Raw genomic sequence first — 25550 nt, forward strand, 5'->3', positions numbered from 1 at the left:
TCCTCCATTTGTACACAATCTGTCTGACTGTGGATTGGTGGAGTCCAAACTCTTTAGAGATGGTTTTGTAACCTTTTCCAGCCTGATGAGCATCAACAACGCTTTTTTTGAGGTCCTTAGAAATCTCCTTTGTTCGTGCCATGATACACTTCCACAAACATGTGTTGTGAAGATCAGACTTTGATAGACCCCTGTTCTTTAAATAAAACAGGGTGCCCACTCACACCTGATTGTCATCCCATTGATTGAAAACACCTGACTCTAATTTCACCTTCAAATGAACTGCTAATCCTAGAGGTCCACATACTTTTGCCACTCACCGATATGTAACATTGGATCATTTTCCTCAATAAATAAATGACCAAGTATCATATTTTTGTCTCATTTGTTTAACTGGGTTCTCTTTATCTACTTTTAGGACTTGTGTGAAAATCTGATGTTGTTTTAGGTCATATTTATGCAGAAATATAGAAAATTCTAAAGGGTTCACAAATTTTCAAGCACCACTGTACTTATGCTGAAACTAACATCATTAGTCATGATCATGCAGCTTTCAAGAGGTCTTTTTTTTTTTTTTACATTAAACTCCACTTCATATGGTGTTGTGTAATCAAGTGGTCTCTTCAGTTTTCCAAGGAAATTAGTTTCAATAAAATGATTTATTGTACATTTCTGATTACTCATGCATGTACAATATTACCAATGCATGTTTCTCAACTGCTTCTTCCTGAAACTGGTTCACTGATCGCATATGTTATTGACCATTTTCAATCCTGTCCCAATTTAGGCAGTTTCAGTGGTTGTCCCATCTGCCCGTCACTGGTAGACTGGATGGTACCACGTTATTGAAGATGGCATCACCACGCTGTGGGGTGAAAGACAGAGGTAGTAATGAAGCCTGGGCACAGCGAGTTAACTCTGTTTTTACAGGGAAAATCCAACAGCACCTTCGCAACAAGCGCTACACTCGACCAGGTCAGTATGGATTTAGTTTTGCCTCTTAAATTCATTAAAGTGCAGAAAATTCAACAAGTGCTTAAATGTTGTCAGTCAGAAACCATTTGTATGAAGGCCAATACAAAAAAGAGATAATGAGTAAAACCTGGACCTGTGAGTAATACGTTTTCAGTTTCTACATCACTCTATGTTGTTCACATTAGCTAAGGGTTGTCATCGGCTGTCCATCACTAACGATGATGACTGCTTCATTAGGATGCACAGAAACGCAGATGGGCTGCAAGGCCCGCACCAGAGTGACAGAGTCACCCGCAGTGGCAGCACGAATGGCCCGGCCGAGCCACCACAGAATGTCTGGCCTCCTGAGCTCTCACATACTATTCTCCTCTCCTAATGAAACGCCTTGCACAGTAAGGTAAGACAAACGATGTTGTGCCCCCATCGTGTTGTCTCTCTGGACCTCCAGACCTGATGCCAAGTGGTGTACAAAAGTGCCACAGACCTGACAGGTATGGAAGTTGCCCCACAGTGACAACTGACTTGCCGAGTGATGTCATCCGTTGGCCATTTGAGTGGCTCTTCTGCATGCCATTTGGTGGTGTGCCATTGACCCTGTTGGGTTCATCTGCCACACTGCACCGAAAAGTGCCCTGCTGCCAGCACCTTATTGGTGATGTAGTATTTAACCCATAGCTGGAACCCAGGCAGGTGCTACCACTCTGGGTCAGAGCAGACTTGGGAGCAATGGTGATTAAGGGGTAACTCGACTTTCCCCAGTACTCAAGTCCTCCTGGACCCGAGACTCACCACCGGTTACAGTTTAAAGTCATGTTGCTCTAAAAGTGTATATATCATTCAGCATTAATGATGCCTTCCCAGATGTACAAGCTACCCATGTCATGTGCACTAATGCCCCCTCATACCATCACAGATGCTGGCTTTTGAACTGTGCACTGATAACAAGCTGGATGGGCCCTCTCCTCTTTAGCCTGGAGGATGTGGTGTCCATGATTTCCAAAATGAATTTCTACTTTTGATTCGCCAGACCTCTGGACGGTTTTCCACTTCGCCTCAGTCCATTGTAAAAGAGCTCGGGCCCAGAGAAGGTGGCTGTGTTTCTGGATATTGTTTATATCTGGTTTTAACTTGCATTTGTGGCTGCAGTAATTAACTGTTTTCACAGACGATGGTTTTCTGAAGTGCTCCTGAGCCCATACAGTGATTTCCACTACAGCCACGTGTCTGTTTTTAATGCAGTGTCTCCTGAGGGCCTGAAGATCACAGGCATCCAGTGTCAGTTTTCAGCCTTGTCTCTTGCATACAGAGATTTCTCCAGATTCTCTGAATCTTTTAATGATATTATGTACCATAGATGATGTGATCCCCAAATTCTTTCCAGTTTTACATTGAGGAACGTTATTCTTAAATTGTTGCACTCTTTGCCCACACAATCTTTCACAGAGTGGTGAACCTCTCCCCATCTTTACTTCTGAGAGACTCCGCTTCTCTGGGATGCTCTTTTTGGACTCAGTCATGTTACTGACCTGTTGCCAGTTAACCAAATTAGTTTTTTTTTTTTTGAAGCATTGCATAACTTTTTCAGTCTTTTGTTGCCCATTCCAACTTTTCTGAAACATGTTGCTGACATCAAATTCCAAATGAGCATTATATTTTTCAAAAACCAATAAAATTTCTAAAAGTTTCAACATTTGATTTGTTGTCTTTGTACTATTTTCAATGAAATGTAGGGTTTCCATGATTTGCAAATCTTCACGTTCTGTTTTAATTTATGTTTTACACAGTGTCTCAACTTTTTTTTGGAATTGGGGTTATGTTTATTTTGTTTTTTAATAAAATTATTTTTATTAAGGTATAAGATACCGGTTGACATGTGTTCACTTTGTGGCCCTTTTAAATAAAGTTTGCAAGATGAAGCATTCCGAATGACCTTGTAGCTGCCTATTTCACCTATGTCACAGAGCATCCAGGAAATTATCAGTGTCATTGGTAGGGCAGCCTACCAGAGAGAATTTTGATGCTCTCGCTGCTTTTGGTGCGAACGTAGCGTTACAGTCAGGGTCTTGTTTTTAATTGATATCCTTTTTTGCTTTGGTGTCATTATCCTTATACAAACCCAAAGAGCCATGAGGTTGTATCTATAACATATATTGTGTGTTTAAGTCCAAAGAAAATGCAATGCTTCCAGGGCAGGGTGTGCCGTTTAGTAATAGCTGAGACCTAACATCATGGGGAGGAGTAATTGCTACCTGTGTTCCGTGTGCAGACGTTCAGCAAGAAGGACAACACTCCTACACCTGTAGGGGCCCAAATACACACACACACACACACACACACTCTTTACCCACTCCACCACAGCTTACCTACATTGTAAATGATCACAACTAGGGTTTATAACCTTCTAAAACTCCTAATCATTTTCCCCATCAGCATCTTCTACATTAAAGGCAGCATTCTGTTTAAAAAGACACTGTATAGTATGACGGAAATGATAAGAAAGAACACTTCGGAACGGAAATCCAGTGTTTCAGTGGAAAACTAGACACGTCTCTTTGTGTGTTCACTAAAAAAACTTCCTTGGGAAAATGTCCTACTGTCACTCTGGGGATTTGTAATGCACTAGGAATGCAGCAGCAGCAGGTTGTTCCTGATGCAAACTAGCTGTTTTCCGTTTAAACCAAACAAGCTGATTTGGTACAGATTTGGGCCAAAGAAGCACATTTTAGAGAGTTGTAATTTTTAAATATTTAATAACAAGAACAAATGACTTACAGTTGAATGTGTAATGTTTTGTATTTCCTTTGGTGATTCTATTCTGTTGTTTTAGTCCTGGGTATGACTTTAAACTGCAACCGATGGTGAGTCTCAGGTCCAGGAGGACTTGAGTATTGGGGAAAGTGGAGTCACCCCTTAATCACCATTGCTCCCAGGTTCGCTCTGACCCAGAGTGGTAGCACCTGCTTGGGTTCCAGCTATGGGTTAAATACTACATCACCAATAAGGCGCTGGCAACAGGGCACTTTTCGGTGCAGTGTGGCAGATGAACCTAGCAGGGTCAATGGTGCAACACCAGATGGCATGTGGAAGAGCCACTCAAATGGCCAATGGATGACATCACTCGGCAAGTCAGTTGTCACTGCGGGGCAACTTCCATACCCGTCAGGTCTGTGGCACTTTTGTGCACCATTTGGCATCAGGTCTGGAGGTCCAGAGAGACAGTACGATGGGGGCACGACATTGTTTGTCTTACCTTACTGTGCAAGGCACTTCGTTAGGAGGGAAAAATAGTATGTGAGAGCTAACAAGGCCAGACATTCCGTGGCAGCTCGGCCAAGCCGTTCATACCGCTGCTGCAGGTGACTCTGTCGCTCTGGTGCTGTCCTCACTGCCCATCTGTGTTTCTGTCCATTCTAATGAAGCAGTCATCATTGCTAGCGATGGACAGCCGCTGCCACCGTATTTCCTTTGGTTTCTAAGTGGAAACTATACCTTTATAAAAAGGAAATATTTGTCTTTCACTAAACTGGCATTCGAAGAGTATTATGGGATGTCTTTAACAATAGGGACAGTATCCCTTAATACCTAATGCAGAAAAATAACCCGGGGAGAATAGTTGCCAAAGAGAGTCACAAAAATCCAAAGCAGGAGGGATAACAGTTTGCATTTATGTCACATTCAGAAATTTTTTTTTCACTATTAATGAGTGCTTTATTAAAGGCAGATGTATTCACAGGGTAAAACCATTACACTTATAGATAAAAGACAGTAGACAGACAGTAGACATGTAGTAACAAACTGAGCCGGTGTGAAAAAAAAAATCATGTTGATATCATACCTTTTCAAAACTTTTGACTGGAAAAAATATAACAATAATCTCTCTGACCAGTTTACTACAATTAAAACATATATAAAACAAACTGGAACATGCAGTAAGATGTAGGACACAAGTACGTAAACTGTTTTTATTGAAGCAAATCCAAGAATCATCATCAGAATCTAGAGAAAAGGTCAAAACACAGGCAGACAGTGAAACTAGAATCATCCAAGATACAAAAATGAGGGAAACAAGCGAGAGCTGAAACCAGGAAGTTGAGCAAAACTCAGAACTCCGGAAATGAGGCTCAGATTGCCAGCAACTAATTCTATGTTAAGCCTTCATGGTAACCGAGGCCATGTAAAGGATATTAAACAAATAATCAAGAAGGAACAAAGAGCATGACCATGTGAACACGATCAGGGAACAGACCAATGACAAGACGGGGCGGAGTCAGAACTAGAAAAGACACCAAAGCAACCACAGGCAGATTGTTTTTGTTACCATGAGAACTGTGATGTAAAGCTGAAACTCTAACTTTCATTCAACTTTCATGTTCGTTTTATCTTTTGCAAATAAGGATCATCCTTATGGAATAAATCTCTGGGACTCTTGAAGTGAAACTCCTAATAGGACTGTTGTGTTATGCAGTGATTTTGTTACTGGTCTCTTTGCTGTCCAAGCATATGAGTGATATGAGTTACTGAACACGAGCTGCTTTCAGCTTGAACCCAAGTGCACTTGGAAGCAGGAAATGACATGCACACCTTACATTATCAAAGAATGTTGTGGGAATTCAATGTTTACAAAGCTAGCATTCCATCATTCTTGTCCAGGACATGCATATGTCTGTGTCTCTGTCTGTGTGTGTTAGCCTGTCCGTGTTTGGTTTGTAAAGCAAAGCCTGGAGGTATTGTGGTTTTATTGTCTGGGAATGTTTGCCAGTGAAATAAGGAGGAATGTGGTCACTCTGATGATATATTCTGAATGTGACATTTGAACATGGAGTCTACTGTACTGCTTATAACTCTCATCCTGCAGACTCAAAAAATAAGCTTAAAATTGACTAGAAAGACAGAGAAAACATTGTGTAGCGTTAAAAGCCATGCATTGATGAGCCTAATAGTAGTAACTGAGCCAGGACACAACAGAAGGTCATAATAATGAATGACTAACAAACACTTGTTAAACAGATCGAGCCATGATGGAAAATGTATTAGAAATTGTCTGACTCTGCAGCAAAAAAAAGACAAAACTAGACTCCAATGATAGTGTATGAAAAAAAATTCTAGTTCATGAACCTTGAAATTGAGGAGTGTGGTGTTCCAAGATATTACAATACATTATATGGTATTCAGCAGATGCTGTTATCCAGAGCAATGTACGAGTGCAAAAGTCAGGTACATGAAGTGCTGAACTTCTAGCCAAGAAAGTTCTAGTGCCAACTGAACAAGCGACAACAATACTTAGCATTATATTCTGTTGAAGTATCAATACTCAAACAGCCAAGGAAACAAACCAACCATACAAGGTTGTCGTCGTCATTGGCTGTCCATCGCTAGCGATGATGACTGCTTCATTAGGAGCCACAGAAATGCAGATGGGCCACAAGGTCTGCACCAGAGTAACAGAGTCACCCGTAGTGGTGGCACGAACGGCCTGGCCGAGCCACCACAGAACGTCTGGCCTCCTGAGCTCTCGCATACTATTCTCCTCTCCTAACGAAGCACCTTGCACAGTAAGGTAAGACAAACAATGTTGTGCCCCCATCGTGTTGTCTCTCTGGACCTCCAGACCTGATGCCAAGTGGTACACAAAAGTGCCACAGAGCTGACAGGTATGGAAGTTGCCCCACAGTGACAACTGACTTGCTGAGTGATGCCATCCGTTGGCCATTTGAGTGGCTCTTCTGCATGCCATCTGGAGGTGTGCCATTGACCCTGTTGGGTTCATCTGCCACACTGCATCGAAAAGCGCCCTGCTGCCAGCACCTTATTGGTGATGTAGTATTTAACCCATAGCTGGAACCCAGGCAGGTGCTACCACTCCGGGTCAGAGCAGACCTGGGAGCAATGGTGATTAAAGGGTAACTCGACTTTCCCCAATACTCAAGTCCTCCTGGACCTGAGACTCACCACCGGTTGCAGTTTAAAGTCATACCCAGGACTAAGCCATACAAGGTACAAGTAAATAGAGAACTCAAACGGCTAACCCCAGGCTAGACAGTACACAGCCTGGATTGGTCTAGACCGATACAAGGTTACACAGTGGGCAGGGGAGCGGTGCAGTCTGAAGAAGTGACTCTTCAGTCTGCACTTGAAGGTGGTCAAGGAGTTGGTAGTTCTGACCTCAATGGAAAGGTCATTCCACCAACGGGGAACCAGGACAGACAGTAGTCTTGAGTGGGCTGGGCAGGAGCAGAGAGGAGGAGGGGCCAGGCAACCTGTAGTAGCAGAGCATAGGGTTGGCCAGGCTGGAGTGTTAGGGCAGATCAGACTCTGGAGGTATGCTGGCCCTAACCCCTTGACAGCCTGGTACACTAGCACCAACGTCTTAAATTTGGTATGAGCTGCAACAGGTAGCCAGTGTGGGTTGGCAAGCAGAGGGGTGACATGGGAAGAACAAGGGAAGTTGTGAGATATGTCCCAAACAGATTTCTCTGTGGCTGAAATTTTGTTACTCTATCTATCTATCTATCTATCTATCTATCTATCTATCTATCTATCTATCTATCTATCTATCTATCTATCTATCTATCTATCTATCTATCTATCTATAACCCTGATTCCAAAAAAGTTGGGACAAAGTACAAATTGTAAATAAAAACGGAATGCAATAATTTACAAATCTCAAAAACTGATATTGTATTCACAATAGAACATAGACAACGTATCAAATGTCGAAAGTGAGAAGTTTTGAAATTTCATGCCAAATATTGGCTCATTTGAAATTTCATAACAGCAACACATCTCAAAAAAGTTGGGACAGGGGCAATAAGAGGCTGGAAAAGTTAAAGGTGCAAAAAAGGAACAGCTGGAGGACCAAATTGCAACTCATTAGGTCAATTGGCAATAGGTCATTAACATGACTGGGTATAAAAAGAGCATCTTGGAGTGGCAGCAGCTCTCAGAAGTAAAGATGGGAAGAGGATCACCAATCCCCCTAATTCTGCGCCGACAAATAGTGGAGCAATATCAGAAAGGAGTTCGACAGTGTAAAATTGCAAAGAGTTTGAACATATCATCATCGACAGTGCATAATATCATCAAAAGATTCAGGGAATCTGGAAGAATCTCTGTGTGTAAGGGTCAAGGCCGGAAAACCATACTGGGTGCCCGTGATCTTCGGGCCCTTAGACGGCACTGCATCACATACAGGCATGCTTCTGTATTGGAAATCACAAAATGGGCTCAGGAATATTTCCAGAGAACATTATCTGTGAACACAATTCACCGTGCCATCTGCTGTTGCCAGCTAAAACTCTATAGTTCAAAGAAGAAGCCGTATCTAAACATGATCCAGAAGCGCAGACGTCTTCTCTGGGCCAAGGCTCATTTAAAATGGACTGTGGCAAAGTGGAAAACTGTTCTGTGGTCAGACGAATCAAAATTTGAAGTTCTTTATGGAAATCAGGGACGCCGTGTCATTCGGACTAAAGAGGAGAAGGACGACCCAAGTTGTTATCAGCGCTCAGTTCAGAAGCCTGCATCTCTGATGGTATGGGGTTGCATTAGTGCGTGTGGCATGGGCAGCTTACACATCTGGAAAGACACCATCAATGCTGAAAGGTATATCCAGGTTCTAGAGCAACATATGCTCCCATCCAGACGACGTCTCTTTCAGGGAAGACCTTGCATTTTCCAACATGACAATGCCAAACCACATACTGCATCAATTACAGCATCATGGCTGTGTAGAAGAAGGGTCCGGGTACTGAACTGGCCAGCCTGCAGTCCAGATCTTTCACCCATAGAAAACATTTGGCGCATCATAAAACAGAAGATACGACAAAAAAGGCCTAAGACAGTTGAGCAACTAGAATCCTACATTAGACAAGAATGGGTTAACATTCCTATCCCTAAACTTAAGCAACTTGTCTCCTCAGTCCCCAGACGTTTACAGACTGTTGTAAAGAGAAAAGGGGATGTCTCACAGTGGTAAACATGGCCTTGTCCCAACTTTTTTGAGATGTGTTGTTGTCATGAAATTTAAAATCACCTAATTTTTCTCTTTAAATGATACATTTTCTCAGTTTAAACAGTTGATATGTCATCTATGTTCTATTCTGAATAAAATATGGAATTTTGAAACTTCATCATTGCATTCCGTTTTTATTTACAATTTGTACTTTGTCCCAACTTTTTTGGAATCGGGGTTCTATCTATCTATCCATCCATCCATCCATCCCCCCAAAAAATTCTGCCTATAACATACTTTGACTCCTGTTCTTTAAGAAACCATATATACAGTTCTGCCAAACTGCATGGAAATGTTTGAATTACTGTATAAACTTCCTGAGGCTTCTTCCTGCAAACATCATGTTAGCTTGCTAAGTGTGATTTCCTCACACAGTGACTGTCAGGCTTTGATTAAGTTGCTGGATGGTTACATGCCAGAGCAAAGTGGACATCAGCCTGATCATTGCGGTTTGTAATCAGAATGTGAAAATATCGCAGTTAGTTTTTTTTCTGTTTTGTATTTTCTACATTGTACAACAATAGTGAAGACATCAAAACGATGAAATAACAAATGGAACATTTATGGAATTATGTGGTAAACAAAAAAAAAGAGTGAAAAACAAAATATGTTTCATATTTTAGATTCTGGGGCGGCACGGTGGTGTAGTGGTTAGCGCTGTCGCCTCACAGCAAGAAGGTCCAGGTTTGAGCCCCGGGGCCGGCGAGGGCCTTTCTGTGCGGAGTTTGCATGTTCTCCCCATGTCTGCGTGGGTTTCCTCTGGGTGCTCCGGTTTCCCCCACAGTCCAAAGACATGCAGGTTAGGTTAACTGGTGACTCTAAATTGACTGTAGGTGTGAGTGTGAATGGTTGTCTATGTGTCAGCCCTGTGATGACCTGGCGACTTGTCCAGGGTGTACCCCGCCTTTTGCCTGTAGTCAGCTGGGATAGGCTCCAGCTTGCCTGCGACCCTGTAGAAGGATAAAGCGGCTAGAGATAATGAGATGAGATGAGATTTTAGATTCTTCAAAGTATCCAGCGTTTATCTTGATGACGTTTTGTACACTTTTGGCATTATCTTAACCAGCTTCATGAGGTAGTAATCTGGAATGCTTTTCAATTAACAGGTGCCTCGTCAAAAGTTAATTAGTGGACGAGTTTCTTGCCTTCCTAATGTGTTTGTGATCAAACAGTAAACAATAAATAATGAAAATACAGTAAATAGCCCTATTTCACAACTGTAGTAATCCATATTATGTCAAGAACCGCTCAACTAAGTAAAGAGAAATGACATCCATCATTATTTTAAGACATGAAGAGTCTTTTAATTAATAAAAATAAAGAAAAAACATGGAATTAGAAGGTGTGTTCAAACTTTGGACTGGTACTGTAGCTTTACAGAAATGTTGCTCCAGTCCCCTAATAATCAAGGTGCAGAGAAATCCTCTCCGGACTTTAGAAGAAACCTTGAGATTTACATCCTGAGAATAACACACACATGCCATCATTACAAGCATCTGTAATTGCTTCCAGGAGGGAAGTCCTGGAGTGTTTCAGGTTTCTCTCTCTCTCTCTCTCTGTGCTGTAGTTAAATTTCAGTCAAACTGCTCTATCAGATCCCTTTATTCGGCTTAAATATTAAATCTGTCTACATTGGGCTCATGATGGTTCCTGTACTCATCATTTACAATGTCTGAAGAATAAAATATTTATTTTATTTAAAAAAAAACTTCACACAAACACATTAAAACAAATTGTGTGTGTGTGTTGTGCCATTTCCTGCTCTACTTAGTATGCATACACCTGCTTGCAGCATGCCAGATGTTTACAGGCATTCCTGTGGCTTGGTCCTGCACATCTGGCTGCAGGCTTTGCACCCCAGTGATCTCAGAGTGTCCATTTCATGACAGCAATTTAATAGTCATAGTTCTGGACTTGGATTTAATCCCTGACTTGCAGCTTGACTTTGACTTAAAACATATCGATTGAGAATAAATTTTTTATTAAAGAAAAAAAGTCAATGTCAAATACATTACATTACAGGCATTTAGCAGACACTCTTCAAGCTTCAAGTTTATTTCTATAGCGCTTTTAACAATAAACATTGTCACAAAGCAGCTTTACAGAATTTGAACAACTTAAAACATGAGTTAATTTTATCCCTAATCTATCCCCAATGAGCAAGCCTGTGGCGACGGTGGCAAGGAAAAACTCCCTCAGACGACATGAGGAAGAAACCTCGAGAAGAACCAGACTCAAAAGGGAACCCATCCTCATCTGGGCAACAACAGACAGCATGACTATAACATTAACAGTTTTAACATGAAGTCAGTTTCGTTGATGTTATAAACTCTTCATTGATGGAAACTTGAGTGCAAAACTGTTCATGACAACTGCAGTCCTAAAATTAGCAACTCAACTGTAGTCCTCAGCCATAAACGCATTACTGTAAGAGTCCAGAGCATCCTCCAGGTGTGACTTTCAGCTGTCCACATGGGGCCGTCCTCCACAGGAGCGATGCAATGAGACTCCAACTAGACACAGGGCACCAGGATGGATCAGGCAGGTCCGAGGAACAGAAGAGGTCAGCATCTTGATCCCAGGACCGACATGTAACTCAGAGGGACAGATTTGGGGGGGGGGGGAGAAAACACAGGTTGTTACTGTAGGTATGCCCAATGTCACCTGAATAAGTAGGAACAGTATACATATTGCACTGAGTACAAGCAGGGACTCCGGCAACTAACTATGACAGCATAACTAAAAGGGGGGAGCCAGAAGGTAACACAGGCATGAAGGAGCCCCGGGACATAAAGCAGCCAGCCACTACACCGTCAACAAACTCGAGTGAGCAAGCAAGTGGGAACTGACAGCATCCATACATCCCAGTTTACCAAAACGCTCTATGTCTGAGGACCCTCCTGATCTACACCTTTACCTCTCAAACACCATTAACAAAAGGCTTGACTAAACAGATATGTTTTCAGCCTAGACTTAAATGCTGAGACTGTGTCTGATTCCTGAGCATTACTTGGAAGGCTGTTCCATAACTGTGGGTCTTTGTAAGAAAAGGCTCTGCCCCCTGATGTAGCCTTCACTATACGAGGTACCAGCAGATAGCCTGCACCTTTTGAACTAAGTAGGCGTGGCGGATCATAGAGGAGCAGAAGTTCACTCAGGTATTGTGGTGCGAGACCATTCAGTGCTTTAAAGGTCAATAGTAGTATTTTATAATCAATACGAAATTTGATTGGGAGCCAATGCAGTGTGGATAAGACAGGGGTGATGTGGTCATATTTTCTAGTTCTAGTAAGGACTCTTGCTGCTGCATTTTGAACTAACTGGAGCTTGTTTATGCACTTATTGGAACATCCAGACAGTAAGGCATTACAATAATCCAACCTGGAGGTAACAAAAGCATTAACTAGTTTTTCCGTGTCATGTAGTGACATTAAATTTCTTATTTTAGCAATATTTCTGAGATGAAAGAAAGCTATCCGGGTGATGTTATCAATGTGAGTTTCGAATGAAAGACTGGGGTCAATAATCACTCCGAGGTCTTTTACTGCTGCACGTGAAGAAACAGAAAGGCCATCCAGAGTTACTGTGTAATCAGAAAACTTACTTCTAGCTGCATGTGGTCCGAGTACAAGTACTTCAGTCTTGTCAGAGTTAAGCAGAAGGAAGTTAATAAGCATCCAGTGTCTAATCTCCTTCACACATTCCTCAATTCTATTAAGCTGGTGTCTCTCATCAGGTTTTACAGAAACATACAACTGTGTGTCATCAGCATAACAGTGGAAACTAATACAATGTTTATGAATAACATCACCCAGAGGTAACATATATAAAGAAAAAAGCAGTGGACCCAAGCCAGAACCTTGTGGAACACCAAACTTTACCTCAGTATGTCTAGAAAAATCACCATTTACATCAACATACTGATAGCGATCAGTTAAATAAGACCTGAGCCAGGAGAGGGCCGTTCCCTTAACTCCCACAACATTTTCTAGTCTATCCAATGATCAATGGTATCAAATGCTGCACTAAGGTCAAGCAACACAAGCAGCGAGACACAACCCTGATCAGACGCCAACAGTAGGTCGTTTACTACTTTAACCAGAGCTGTCTCTGTGCTATGATGAGGTCTGAATCCTGACTGATACATTTCATGGATGTTATTCCTATGTAAATCTGAGCATAACTGCTGTGCCACAGCTTTTTCAAGGATCTTGGAGATAAAGGGGAGGTTTGATATTGGCCGATAATTGGACAGCTGACAGGGATCAAAATCAGGGGTTTGATAACTGCTAGTTTAAAGGATTTGGGTACATAGCCAATTGTAAGAGAAGAATTTATTATTTTTAGAAGCGGTTCAATTACTTCAGGTATTATCTGTTTGAATAGACGTGTAGGTAAGGGATCTAGTACACAAGTTGAGGCTTTTGATGCCGAAATTAATGAAAAGTAATTCAATTTCTCTAAGGGGAGTAAAACATTCTAATTGCTGATCTGATACAGTTATATTGTTAACTACAGGATCACTTACATTGTCTGACCTTAAATTAGTAGTTTGAATTTTTTGTCGGATATTCTCAATTTTGTCATTAAAAAAATTCATGAAGTAGTTGCTACTACATGTGTCTTATCCAGAGTGACATACAACATACCCAGAGCAGCCTGGGGAGCAGTTGTGGATTAGGTGCCTTGCTCAAGGGCATTTCAGCTATTCCTGCTGGGCTAAGGAACCAAACCAGCAACCTTTTGGTCCTAAAGCTGCAGCTCTAACCATGAGGCCATGGCTTCCCCAGAGTAAGGTTCCTTCTGTTTGTCACTCTGGGGTTCTCTAAAAGACTTTTGCGAATCCTATAACATAGTGTTGCTCTGTCAGGGAGGGTTCAGAATAAATCTCCTTTAGGAACAATAAGGAACCAAATTTCATATCCCATCAATTCTTCGCTAATTCTCAATTTTTTAAAAATGAAAACTATATAGTATACTGACTGTTTTTTTTTCCACCAGGGTTGTTCACCCTTAACTAACCTGATCCTTGCAAAAAATAATCTAGGCAAGATTAAAATTTAAATCAAACATTTCCACATCATTTTAAATACATTTATAGCTTCACTCATTTTTGCAGTGGTTTTGATTTTCCTGTTTCTGTTCTATGACCTTCATTTTCCCATAGCTCATTTTAAAGGACTAGACTTTCACAAAATCCCTTGTGGGACATCTCAGTGACTCAGTTTGAAATAATTACTTTCTATATCTGGTGGCTGAGCTCTAACAGTGTAATTGGGACTCTCTTACAAAGCATGCATGTATTATGTTGCATTTATTTCTCTCCATTTAATTCTCAGTGCTCTTCATAGCAGGTTGAAGGTCACCCATCTTAATTCTAGTGGTTTTTGAACACCATATTGCCTAAAAAATGTAAATAAGCCAGTGATATGGGCCAAATTTATTTACAAAGACACAAACTATACCTCTGACCAGTGTGCTGTTTTGCTGGCTGGGAAGCATGTGATTACATTTGAGTCACGTAAACCTTGGTGTATATTAAGCAACTTGTTTACAGATCTTGCTGCGAGAAGCTCTTCTTGGTTTACATAGCGTATTTAAACCACGTGTAAACCAAGCGTATTCCATAGAGAATGGACGCTGGTGTGTATTTTAGTTCAGAAGATCCCAGGAAGGAGACTTCTTGTACACAAAAACAATGCCAAATAAGGATTTAAAAAGCAGGTTAAAATATAAACGTTGACCAAGACGTTATATTATGACCAAGTATAATATTTGTTTAACTTGGTTTTCTTTATCTACTTTTAGGAATTGTGTGAAAATCTGATGTTGTTTTAGGTCATATTTATGCAGAAATATAGAAAATTCTAAAGGGTTCACAAACTTTCAAGCACCACTGTATACAGTATATTAATCTGTCATTGCTGCAATGAGTACAGTTTTTTTTTTTCAATTTGTTATACAACAAAACATTCATCCATAACCGCTTATCCTGTACAGGGTCGCGGGCAAGCTGGAGCCTATCCCAGCTGACTATGGGCGAGAGGCGGGGTACACCTTGGACAAGTCGCCAGGTTATCGCAGGGCTGACACAGAAAGACAAACAACCATTCACACTCACATTCACGCCTACAGTCAATTTCGAGCCACCAATTAGCCTAATCTGCATGTCTTTGGACTGTGGGGGAAACCGGAGCACCCAGAGGAAACCCACCCAGACACGGGGAGAACATGCAAACTCCACACAGAAAGACCCCCGTCGGCCACTGGGCTCAAACCCAGGACCTTCTTGTTCTGAGGCGACAGTGCTAACCACTACACCACCGTGCCGCCCACATCATACTTTTTATCCATTTATAGGTGCATTTAATGTTGCATTCCTGTTATCACAAATGTTATAACAGCTATAGACAATCATTCCTTCACTTTCTCTTGAAGTTAAGATGGTTATTTACTGCAAAACCACAAAAAAAACAACGTAAAACCCTCTGTCCTTAGACTTTCATATGTTCGAAAAATTCCTTCTGATTGTCACAAAGCACTGACACTGGAGGCTCCTTCCAAAAATGTTAAATAACCATCTCTTTATGAGAAGCTTCACAATAATAAAGATTAGAATTTTTACTTTGTTAAATAACAATTAAAAAACATTTTCCATTTGATTATTATGAGAGACTTAGATTATATAGAGACCCTATCCAAGTCTCTGTGATTTAGCTGTTACTATAGAACTGATAAACTACAAGCTGGCCTAGTGATTGTGCCCGCCTCTCAACTAGGAGATCACGAGTTCTACTTGCAGTCAGGTCATACCAAAGACCATCATAAAAATGCTACCACCTGGTATCTGGTGAGACATGCTGCAATACAGATGTGAGTAGGGAGTCAAACTGACAGTTACCAGAGGACTGGCCCTCCACTGTAACCTTAGCTATGTAATAGGCAAGAGGCCGAGGGCTACAGAAACAGAGATTGGTGCCATCCAATCTGGTTAGTACTGGGACGGAGACTGCCTGGGAAGACCACGTCCTGGCACAAGAGAGACTTTGACTTTGATAGGAATGATAGCGTATTATTACCAACACTATTATCAAAGTCTTTTCTATACTAAAAAATTAATCAGCACCTTCTGACCAATCAAATTCAAGAATTTAACAGTGTATGACCACATGACCATGTGTTGAAATAGAGATTGTTCAGACACAGTCACTGTGCAAAATGCCACAGAATCCAGACATGGATATTTCAAAGTACAACCCATATATATATGATGAGATCCATGCTGGGTATTTTCCAATCACGGCATTGTTAAAAGATCTCCATATATGCTCCAGATTCTTGCACGAATTTAAATAGATATGTCTGGATTCTTGTGGTTTTGGCGCAGTGAGTAGTTTTATGTGTAACACCCATTAGCGCCGATGTTTGGTGTCCTTCATTCAATTGAATAATGTTTGCTAGTATGAAGCACGAATAATAAAGTTTAAGGTGCATCATATATGTTCACAGATTTTGTGAGACTTACTGATATGTGTTAGAAACTGCTGCTTTAAAGGTTCACTAGTAAACCTGGCTTAAACCCTAAGCTCTGAGTTTGTTCAGAGATAAACAGTAAAAACTGTAAATCCCACCTGTCACTCCTGGGATTTGTAATACACCAGGAATGCAGCAAAGGCATGTTATGTTGGTCCATATTCGTGTCAGTGCCTGATGCCAGCCAGCTGGTGTTATTATAAAACAAACCAGCTCATCCAAAATGTACATTTTAACACCCTTTAAAAAATCATAAACTCTACTATAAGAACTTTGGGAAGTTTTTGGGTTTCTTTTTGCATAATGGAGCCACTGAGGTGTTTGCAGGTATTGTTAGAATTACCGCTAGCTGTTATGTGTGTAAAATGATTAAAGATGAGGTCTTGGAGTCTTCCAGTGTTCTTTCTTTTGTAGGCGGGAAATGGTACAAGCAACACCTGACATACCAGATAGTGAACTGGCCACGCCATCTCTCCCAGGGTCCTGTGCGGCTGGCAGTGCAAACGGCTTTCCAGCTCTGGAGCAACGTTTCAGGATTGGTTTTCCATGAATTGAGTGAGGGTCCGACAGATATCCGTCTGGCTTTCTACGAAGGAGAGCACAACGATGGCACCAGTAATGCATTTGATGGCCCAGGTACAATGCATATTAAATGTATAGGTGGTCTGATGTCACATCCGCCTCATTAGATATGCAAGACATGAAGTGGTGGTCAGCTAAGCTCACTGTTCACAAAGCATTACTATCGCAGAGGCGCTTTGCTAGTCGTTAAAATGCCCTATGCTTGCATTGTTTTGGGCTGTTTGAATCAAACAAACCGTGAAACTGGTAAAAGTTTCTTCCGGGTTCTCTGTGAAGTGAAAAAGTGTGAAAGAGTAAAGGATTTTACCAAAAGACGATGAGAAAGGTGGCTCTTGAACCTTTCACTGCGATGGAAGGGAGCTGAGTCAAAGAACACTCGAGTTTGTAGTGATCACTTCGTGAAAGGTTTGTAAATTCCTCTGATTTATTTCGTTTGGATTCGCAAATGACTTTTCTCACCATTTTCTGTAATTTCATGATGTTTTGAAGTTCAGGAGACACTTAAGTCCTCAGATGTGTTTTTGTTTACTGTTTCATTGTGTTCGCCATATTGTAAACTAATGAGTATATAATACACATAATACCCAGGTCTTTAAAGAGGTTTCTGTGGATCTTTGGGACCAAAAGGTTGCTGGTTCGATTCCCCAGACCAGCAGGAATGGCTGAAGTGCCCTTGAACAAGGGACCTAACCCCCAACTGCTCTGGATAAGAGCGTCCGCTAAATGCCTGTAATGTACTGTAATGGAATGGAATGTGTTTCTGTGGATCTTTGTGAATGATTTACCTGGAAGAAAAGAGCATGGAGGACTGAGAATCGAGTGGCTGTAGTTTGTTTACACCCGATGCTAAAACTTGTAGTGTCCAAGCAACCATCACAAAGACACATACAAAAAGCCCACAAACTCCTACTTACCCGGGAATAAACGAAACAGGATTCATCTTGTAGTGTCCAGATACCCAGGTCTTTAACCCAGCCACATATAAAATGTTGTACACCTCCATGCTCTTCCAGGTTTTCATCTGTTTGTCTGTGTAGAATAACGTCTGCAACACCAGGTAGTTTGAGATGTTGGGGAACTCAACAGATGGACCATTTTCCAGCTCATAGGAAAAATCCTTCTTTGATAACGTGTAAGGATCTATCCCATTACAAAGAGCAACTTTCTGAGGGTAACTTGACCATGTATTGGCCTCTAAACTGCAAAAATAATTGGAAACGGTTTCACTAGCTCTTTGCAAAACGGCAGCCAAATTGGTTCTGGTTCTGGTGGGCTACTGCATAAAGTCCACAGATGGAATGTAACATGCAGGCGCAAGTCGACTGAGTGAGATATTAATTTTTGAACAGGGATTTTTGGATGACGTTATCCAGATCAACTGTCTGCAGTCTGGAATTGGTTTGCCTGACCACCACTTCATTCACCAGAAGTAAACTTGCAAGCAAAGTCACATGACTGAATACAACCTATTGTTACTTTTGTCACTGATTTAGCTAGATTTTTGCCTATAACTTTCCCAGTGTAATTTTAAATATTATTGTATTCATTAGCAAGCCAACAATTATACTCACTTAGATTAAAAATGTACTAACGTGGTCTATGTCTAATAATATGGCAGTGCAGTTAATGATGATGATGATGATGATGTCACCTTCCTTCTCTGACAGGTTTTGCCATATGTGTTTTTTTTCCCTCAGGTGGTGCACTAGCGCATGCTTTTTTCCCATGCCGGGGTGAGGCTCACTTTGATAAAGCTGAGCGCTGGTCTCTGAGCAGCCATAAAGGTCATAACCTTTTCCTGGTCACTGCTCATGAAATTGGCCACACACTGGGATTAGAGCACTCACCAGTCCGCCACGCCCTCATGTCACCATACTATAAGAAACTTGGCCGCAGTCTTCTGCTTAGCTGGGATGACATTACAGCTGTGCAACAATTATATGGTAAAAATCTATGGGACAGCAAACAGGTTGATAGCACAATCAATAGTGAAGTCAGCTAAATGATTGAGGTGGTAACCAAATAGCTTTTTCTGACATAGTACCTCATATTACACCCATTAATGAAGAGGATATCTCATTCATCTCATTATCTCTAGCCGCTTTATCCTTCTACAGGGTCGCAGGCAAGCTGGAGCCTATCCCAGCTGACTACGGGCGAAAGGCGGGGTACACCCTGGACAAGTCGCCAGGTCATCACAGGGCTGACACATAGACACAGACAACCATTCACACTCACATTCACACCTACGGTCAATTTAGAGTCACCAGTTAACCTAACCTGCATGTCTTTGGACTGTGGGGGAAACCGGAGCACCCGGAGGAAACCCACGCGGACACGGGGAGAACATGCAAACTCCGCACAGAAAGGCCCTCGCCGGCCCCGGGGCTCGAACCCAGGACCTTCTTGCTGTGAGGCGACAGCGCTAACCACTACACCACCGTGCCGCCTGAAGAGGATATATCATACCATTTAGCCCAGACCAGAATGGCAAATCACTGTGCTATTGTAATCACGGCAGCCTGAAGTCTACCTTGTGTGTAAGGGAACAAATTGCTAAAAAATCTTATGTGGTACCGACAATGATGTAATTGCAATCTGTGGTAGAGTAAATGGTTCCAGAAACCACAGTTTTCCTGTTGAGGAGAGAGTCCATAACATGAGAATATTTCTTACATTCAGGGCACTGAAAAATATTCAAGATTTTGATCATTAATTCATTCATACAGTGGTGCTTGAAAGTTTGTGAACCATTTAGAATTTTCTATATTTCTGCATAAATATGACCGAAAACATCATCAGATTTTCACACAAGTCCTAAAAGTAGATAAAGAGAACCCAGTTAAACAAATGAGACAAAAATATTATACTTGGTCATGTATTTATTAAGGAAAATGATCCAATATTACCTATCTGTGAGTGGCAAAAGTATGTGAACCTTTGCTTTCAGTATCTGGTGTGACCCCCTTGTGCAGCAATAACTGCAACAAAATGTTTCTGGTAACTGTTGATCAGTCCTGCACACCGGCTTGGAGGAATTTTACCTCGTTCCTCCAAACAGAACAGCTTCAACTCTGGGATGTTGGTGGGTTTCCTTACATGAACTGCTTGCTTCAGGTCCTTCCACAACATTTCGATTGGATTAAGGTCAGGACTTCGACTTGGCCATTCCAAAACATTAACTTTATTCTTCTTTAATTATTCTTTAGTACAACGACTTGTGTGCTTAGGGTCGTTGTCTTGCTGCATGACACACCTTCTCTTGAGATTCAGTTCATGGACAGATGCCCTGACATTTTCCTTTAGAATTCGCTGGTATAATTCAGAAATCATTGTTCCATCAATGATGGCAAGCCGTCCTGGCCCAGATGCAGCAAAACAGGCCCAAACCATGATACTACCACCAGCATGTTTCACAGATGGGATAAGGTTCTTATGCTGGAATGCAGTGTTTTCCTTTCTCCAAACATAATGTGTCTCATTTAAACCAAAAAGTTCTATTTTGGTCTCATCCGTCCACAAAACATTTTTCCAATAACCTTCTGGCTTGTCCATGTGATCTTTAGCAAACTGCAGATGGGCAGCAATGGTTTTTTTTGGAGAGCAGTGGCTTTCTCCTTGCAACCCTGCCATGCACACCATTGTTGTTCAGCATTCTCCTGATGGTGGCCTCATGAACATTAACAACAGCCAATGTGAGAGAGGCCTTCAGTTGCTTAGAAGTTACCCTGGGGTCCTTTGTGACCTTGTTGACTATTACATGCCTTGCTCTTGGAGTGATCTTTGTTGGTCGACCACTCCTGGAGGGGGTAACAATGGTCTTGAATTTCCTCCATTTGTACACAATCTGTCTGACTGTGGACTGGTGGAGTCCAAAGTCTTTAGAGCTGGTTTTGTAACCTTTTCCAGCCTGATGAGCATCAACAGCACTTTTTCTGAGGTCCTCAGAAATCTCCTTTGTTCATGCCATGATACACTTCCACAAACATGTGTTGTGAAGATTAGACTTTGATAGATCCCTGTTCTTTAAATAAAACAGGGTGTCCACTCACACCTGATTGTGATCCCATTGATTGAAAACACCTGACTCTAATTTCACCTTCAAATTAACTGCTAATCCTAGAGGTTCACATACTTTTGCCACTCACAGATATGTAATATTCGATAATTTTCCTCAATAAATAAATGATCAAGTATAATATTTTGTCTCATTTGTTTAACTGAGTTCTCTTTATCTACTTTTAGGACTTGTGTGAAAATCTGATGATGTTTTAGGTCATATTTATGCAGAAATAGAGAAAATTCTAAAGGGTTCACAAACCTTCAAGCACCACTGTAAAGCCTTTATCATGACCAGGATCGACATGGATCTGGAGCCGATCCCAGAAATACTAGGTGCAGGCTTGCAGTACTTGTGTCCAGGACTTGGACTTGAGTCTGACTCATGCCCTAATTTTAAGTCTCATGACTCAGACTTGGACTCGGTCTCGTGCATTAACTGCATTCAGATTCGTAAATTAGAGATGAGGACTCAGATTTTTTCTTAATTTTTTGTAATGTGCCATAATAATTTGGCATAAGATATTTATATCTACATTAATTTTTATACTAATTTTGTGCAAGAGAATGCACATTCACCTGTTCATACGTCATGTTCAGGAACAAACTAACGTTAATAGCGCTAAAATGCCTAGAGAGAAGCCCCCTAGGACTGTCCACTTTGCTTATACAGACTTCTCGTGCAGTGGGAAAAAAATGCATTGCTGTGTGTTCCATATGTAGAAGAACTATCAAGAAGACGACGGGGACAACCTCGAACTTCAATCGCCATTTGGCCAGACTCCACCCAGAGAAGGAAGTGACACGCTATGTTCATTGCTCTGTTGATAGCGGGGCTTGCTTGCTGACCGATGAACTAGCTAGTGTTAACCCTCTCTCATGTTATTTGCCCTGTTGATAGTGGGTGGGGCTTGCTGAGCAATGAAGAAGCTTTTTATCTGTAGCCTATTAACTAAAATGGGGGCAGTCGAGCAGTAACGTTAGTCCAACACAGTAGCAGAAACAGTTTCAGATAAAGGCAGCAACAGCCACTGTCAAATGGTGCAGTTGGAATCTTGTTCTCGGACTCGACTCAGCTCAATCTCGACTTGAAATTTTCTTTAATGACTTGGACTTGACTCAGACTTGAAGACTGGGGACTCGAGACTGGACTCGGACTCAAGGTTCAGTGACTTGACTACCACACTGACTGGGTGTGAAGTGGGAATACATCCTGGATGCGCCAATTACACCTGGGGCAGTTCTTCATCGCTAATCCACCAACCATTCATGTTTTTGGGAGGTTGGAGGACACTGGAGAACCCAGAAGAAACCCACATGAAGATGGAGAGGACATGTGAAACGCAACTCCGATATTAACTTGAGCTCAGTATTGTACTTGGAACCTTAGACCTCCATCTATCCATCCATTATCTATACTGCTTATCCATGAGGGTTGTGGTGGAAGCTGGAGCTAATCCCAGCTGACTTCAGACAAGAGGTGGAGTACACCCTGGGCAGGTTGCCAACGTATCTACAACGATTCACACTCACATCTGTGGAAAATTTAGAGTAGCCAGTTGACTTGATCAGTAGGTCTTTGGACTGTGGGAGGAAACCTACACGGGCACAGGGAGAACATGCAAACTCCACACAGAAAGGTCCCAGTTGCCATGAGGTTTGAACTCAGAACCTTCTTGCTGTGAGGCAACTGTGTGATAGTGCTAACCAATGCACCACCGTGCCACCAACCCTGGACGTGTGTTCTTAAAAAATAACACAAAAAAATGCAAGCCATGATAAATACAGTTCATTAGAATGCAATTATTGGAAAAATTTCACATCACTTAATACTAATTTATTCCACCATATTCTTCTGTCACTGATTTTGACCCAATTGCTCCATGTAGCATCAACTCCATGTAGGAGACACAGATGTTCACACCAATTTATGAATGAGTTGACTGAAGCAACACGAATGATTGTTTTAAACTTGGTAAGCATTTATGAAACAGGTTTCCACATGTGTTGCTTGTCCATCTGTCAGTCCTGAAGCACTCAGGAAGGAATGCAGTCTTCTTAGCTGTCTTCTTTAGTCTGCTGGTGCATCAGATTTTTCAGGCTTGTCTCTGGCAGTCAAGCAGACTGGAAACACTTTATCTTTCTATAAGCACTCAGACAAGAACAGGTTTTCCTACGACACAGTCTGAGATGTTTGTGTGTGCTTTTGGGAAAGCAGGCACTATCAGATCATACTAGGCAATGCCTCACTGATAAAGAAGATACATTTTAAGAGATGTCTGGGCTTAGAAATTTTTGAATGGGAATTTTAGATTTTGCAATATGGCATTTATGTGATAGGTACACAAGAAACAACGTGGGAGGTTCGAATGGCAATCTTTACCTGCAACTTCTTTTAAATGTGACATCACACTGTATTTTGACTGGAAGAGCTGCTCCAAGGCATGAAACAGTGCACTTTAACATTAGGTTTGAATTTCTTATGGTATTTGGAAAGAGGACAGGAGGAGAGGAATTTTCCATTCAGACTCAAACCTAATTTTATTTTATTCATCCTCATGATGCTTGTTGCCTGTTTGAGCTCGCTGCATGCTTGTATCCAACGCCTCTGGGCCTCATTCTTCTTTCTGGATCCACAAGCTGGCAATCTTAACAACATCCAGACTCCAGATTGAACCCAAATTACACCCTTTCTACACACACTGCTGTATCTCTTTTAACTCTCACGGACAGTGTATAGAGAAACTGATATCGTATCAGAGAGACTTAAGGATGGGAAATGTCAGGGGACAGGTAAGATATATGCAGAACAATTAAAATACTCGATGTCGATGGGACTGCTGAACTATATCATGTTTCTGATTGGAATAATATGGGCAAGTCTCCAAGTGCTGTCCAAATGGCTGATAGCTAGCATAACATGTCTGCATAAGAGGGGGCTCAAGTCGCTTGCGGAGAATTATAGAGGGCTGAGTATAGTTGCGACAGTATCCAAGGTGCTATCCGGGATTGTCATTGAGAGGATCAGGGAAGTTTATGAATACATCTTGCTGTCATCGCAATTTGGCTTCCGAGTGAATAGGTCAACATCAGATGCTATATATATTCTACGCCAGTTGATTGAGAATGTACGGAAGTCCAAAACCCTGATTTATGTAACCTTTGTAGACCTAAAAGCCACTTATGACTGGATTCTGAGAGATGCTCTATTCAAGTGCTTAGAAGTCCGACTCAAGTGCCCCCACCTGGTATCCGTATTATGTGCATTATACACCAGCACAAAGGCCTGTATTAAAGGGAGCACATGATTCTTTGAGATGCTGGCAGGGTGCCGCCAAGGAGCCTTGGAGTTGCCTCTCATTTTCAACTTTTTGGACTTTGTGGTACGAATTGCACGCAATGAAGTACTGAAGAAACATCCAAAAGCAGGCCTTAGAGTAGAGTACTACATACCTAATGAAGTGTCACCGAGGGAATATTGTAAGAAGGCCCCACCAGCTGGTGTCACTCACATCACTGAACTCCTGCACGCAGATGATGAGGTCATTTTTGCTAACTGTCCAGGAACTGAAGAACATCATGAAATTTATGACCAAACGTTCACACGGTTTGGGTTGCAGATGTCATACAGCAAAACTGAGACAATGGCCTTCAATGTCGACGATGAAGTCAAGAATCAGGAATGTCTGATAACTGTCGGTAACAATAAAATAAAGAATGTGCGAAGTTTCAAATACCTTGGCTACACCATTACAAACGATGAAATAGATGCCTCTTGTTTCCTGTATGCCAGGATTGGAGCTGCCTTCCAGAAATGGAATAAGCTTAAAGGTCATAGGCAAGGGTCGGAGGTGGAATGTAGAATATCAACTTTATTTTCTAGAAGAACGACCCAAAAAGCGAATTCAATCTTCCTGGTATCTAATTTGCACCCTAAAATTGAATAAAACAGTTAAAATATACTGGTTTGCGTAAGTTCCGAAGGTTTGTTTACATCTCACTTACGCACACTTTTACCGCCAGGGGGCAGTCGTCATGACGTCATTCAAGCCAAACAGACTGGGAGCAGTTCTGTGTTTACTTGCGAACCGAGCACACGTGTACGGACTTTGGTCGTGAGAGGTTGTGTAAAATGTCTGAAAGCGATCGCGATTTTGAAGTAGGAACTCTCCAAATTGAATATCGAGAGGTGAAACCATACATGTATGAACCTATGGCCGTTGCGAAGCAATCGGTGAATGTGGCTCACTGGTTTGACCGTGCAGCCTCGGAATCGGACAGCGACTCGGCTGACTCTGATTGCGGTGACCCTGGACCTCAACAAGACTCGTGCCCAAATGATTTATCCTGGTAGTTATGATAAATTCCTACTTTCGTCATAATTCCAAAT

General features: G+C 41.7%; 1 protein-coding gene across 2 annotated transcripts in view; it reads left to right on the plus strand.

The window, feature by feature from the left end:
• mmp28 (matrix metallopeptidase 28) overlaps positions 1-25550 on the plus strand; it is a 56174-nt gene that overhangs the window by 15206 nt on the left and 15418 nt on the right. For both annotated transcript variants that reach the window (XM_060905817.1, XM_060905816.1), the window contains exons 3-5: positions 788-975; positions 16934-17155; positions 18799-19044. In XM_060905817.1, coding sequence (XP_060761800.1) covers positions 788-975; positions 16934-17155; positions 18799-19044 — 656 coding nt within the window. The remainder of the gene's footprint in view (positions 1-787; positions 976-16933; positions 17156-18798; positions 19045-25550) is intronic.

This window comes from Neoarius graeffei, chromosome 23 (genome assembly GCF_027579695.1).
Source record: "Neoarius graeffei isolate fNeoGra1 chromosome 23, fNeoGra1.pri, whole genome shotgun sequence".
NCBI classification, from domain to species: domain Eukaryota; kingdom Metazoa; phylum Chordata; class Actinopteri; order Siluriformes; family Ariidae; genus Neoarius; species Neoarius graeffei.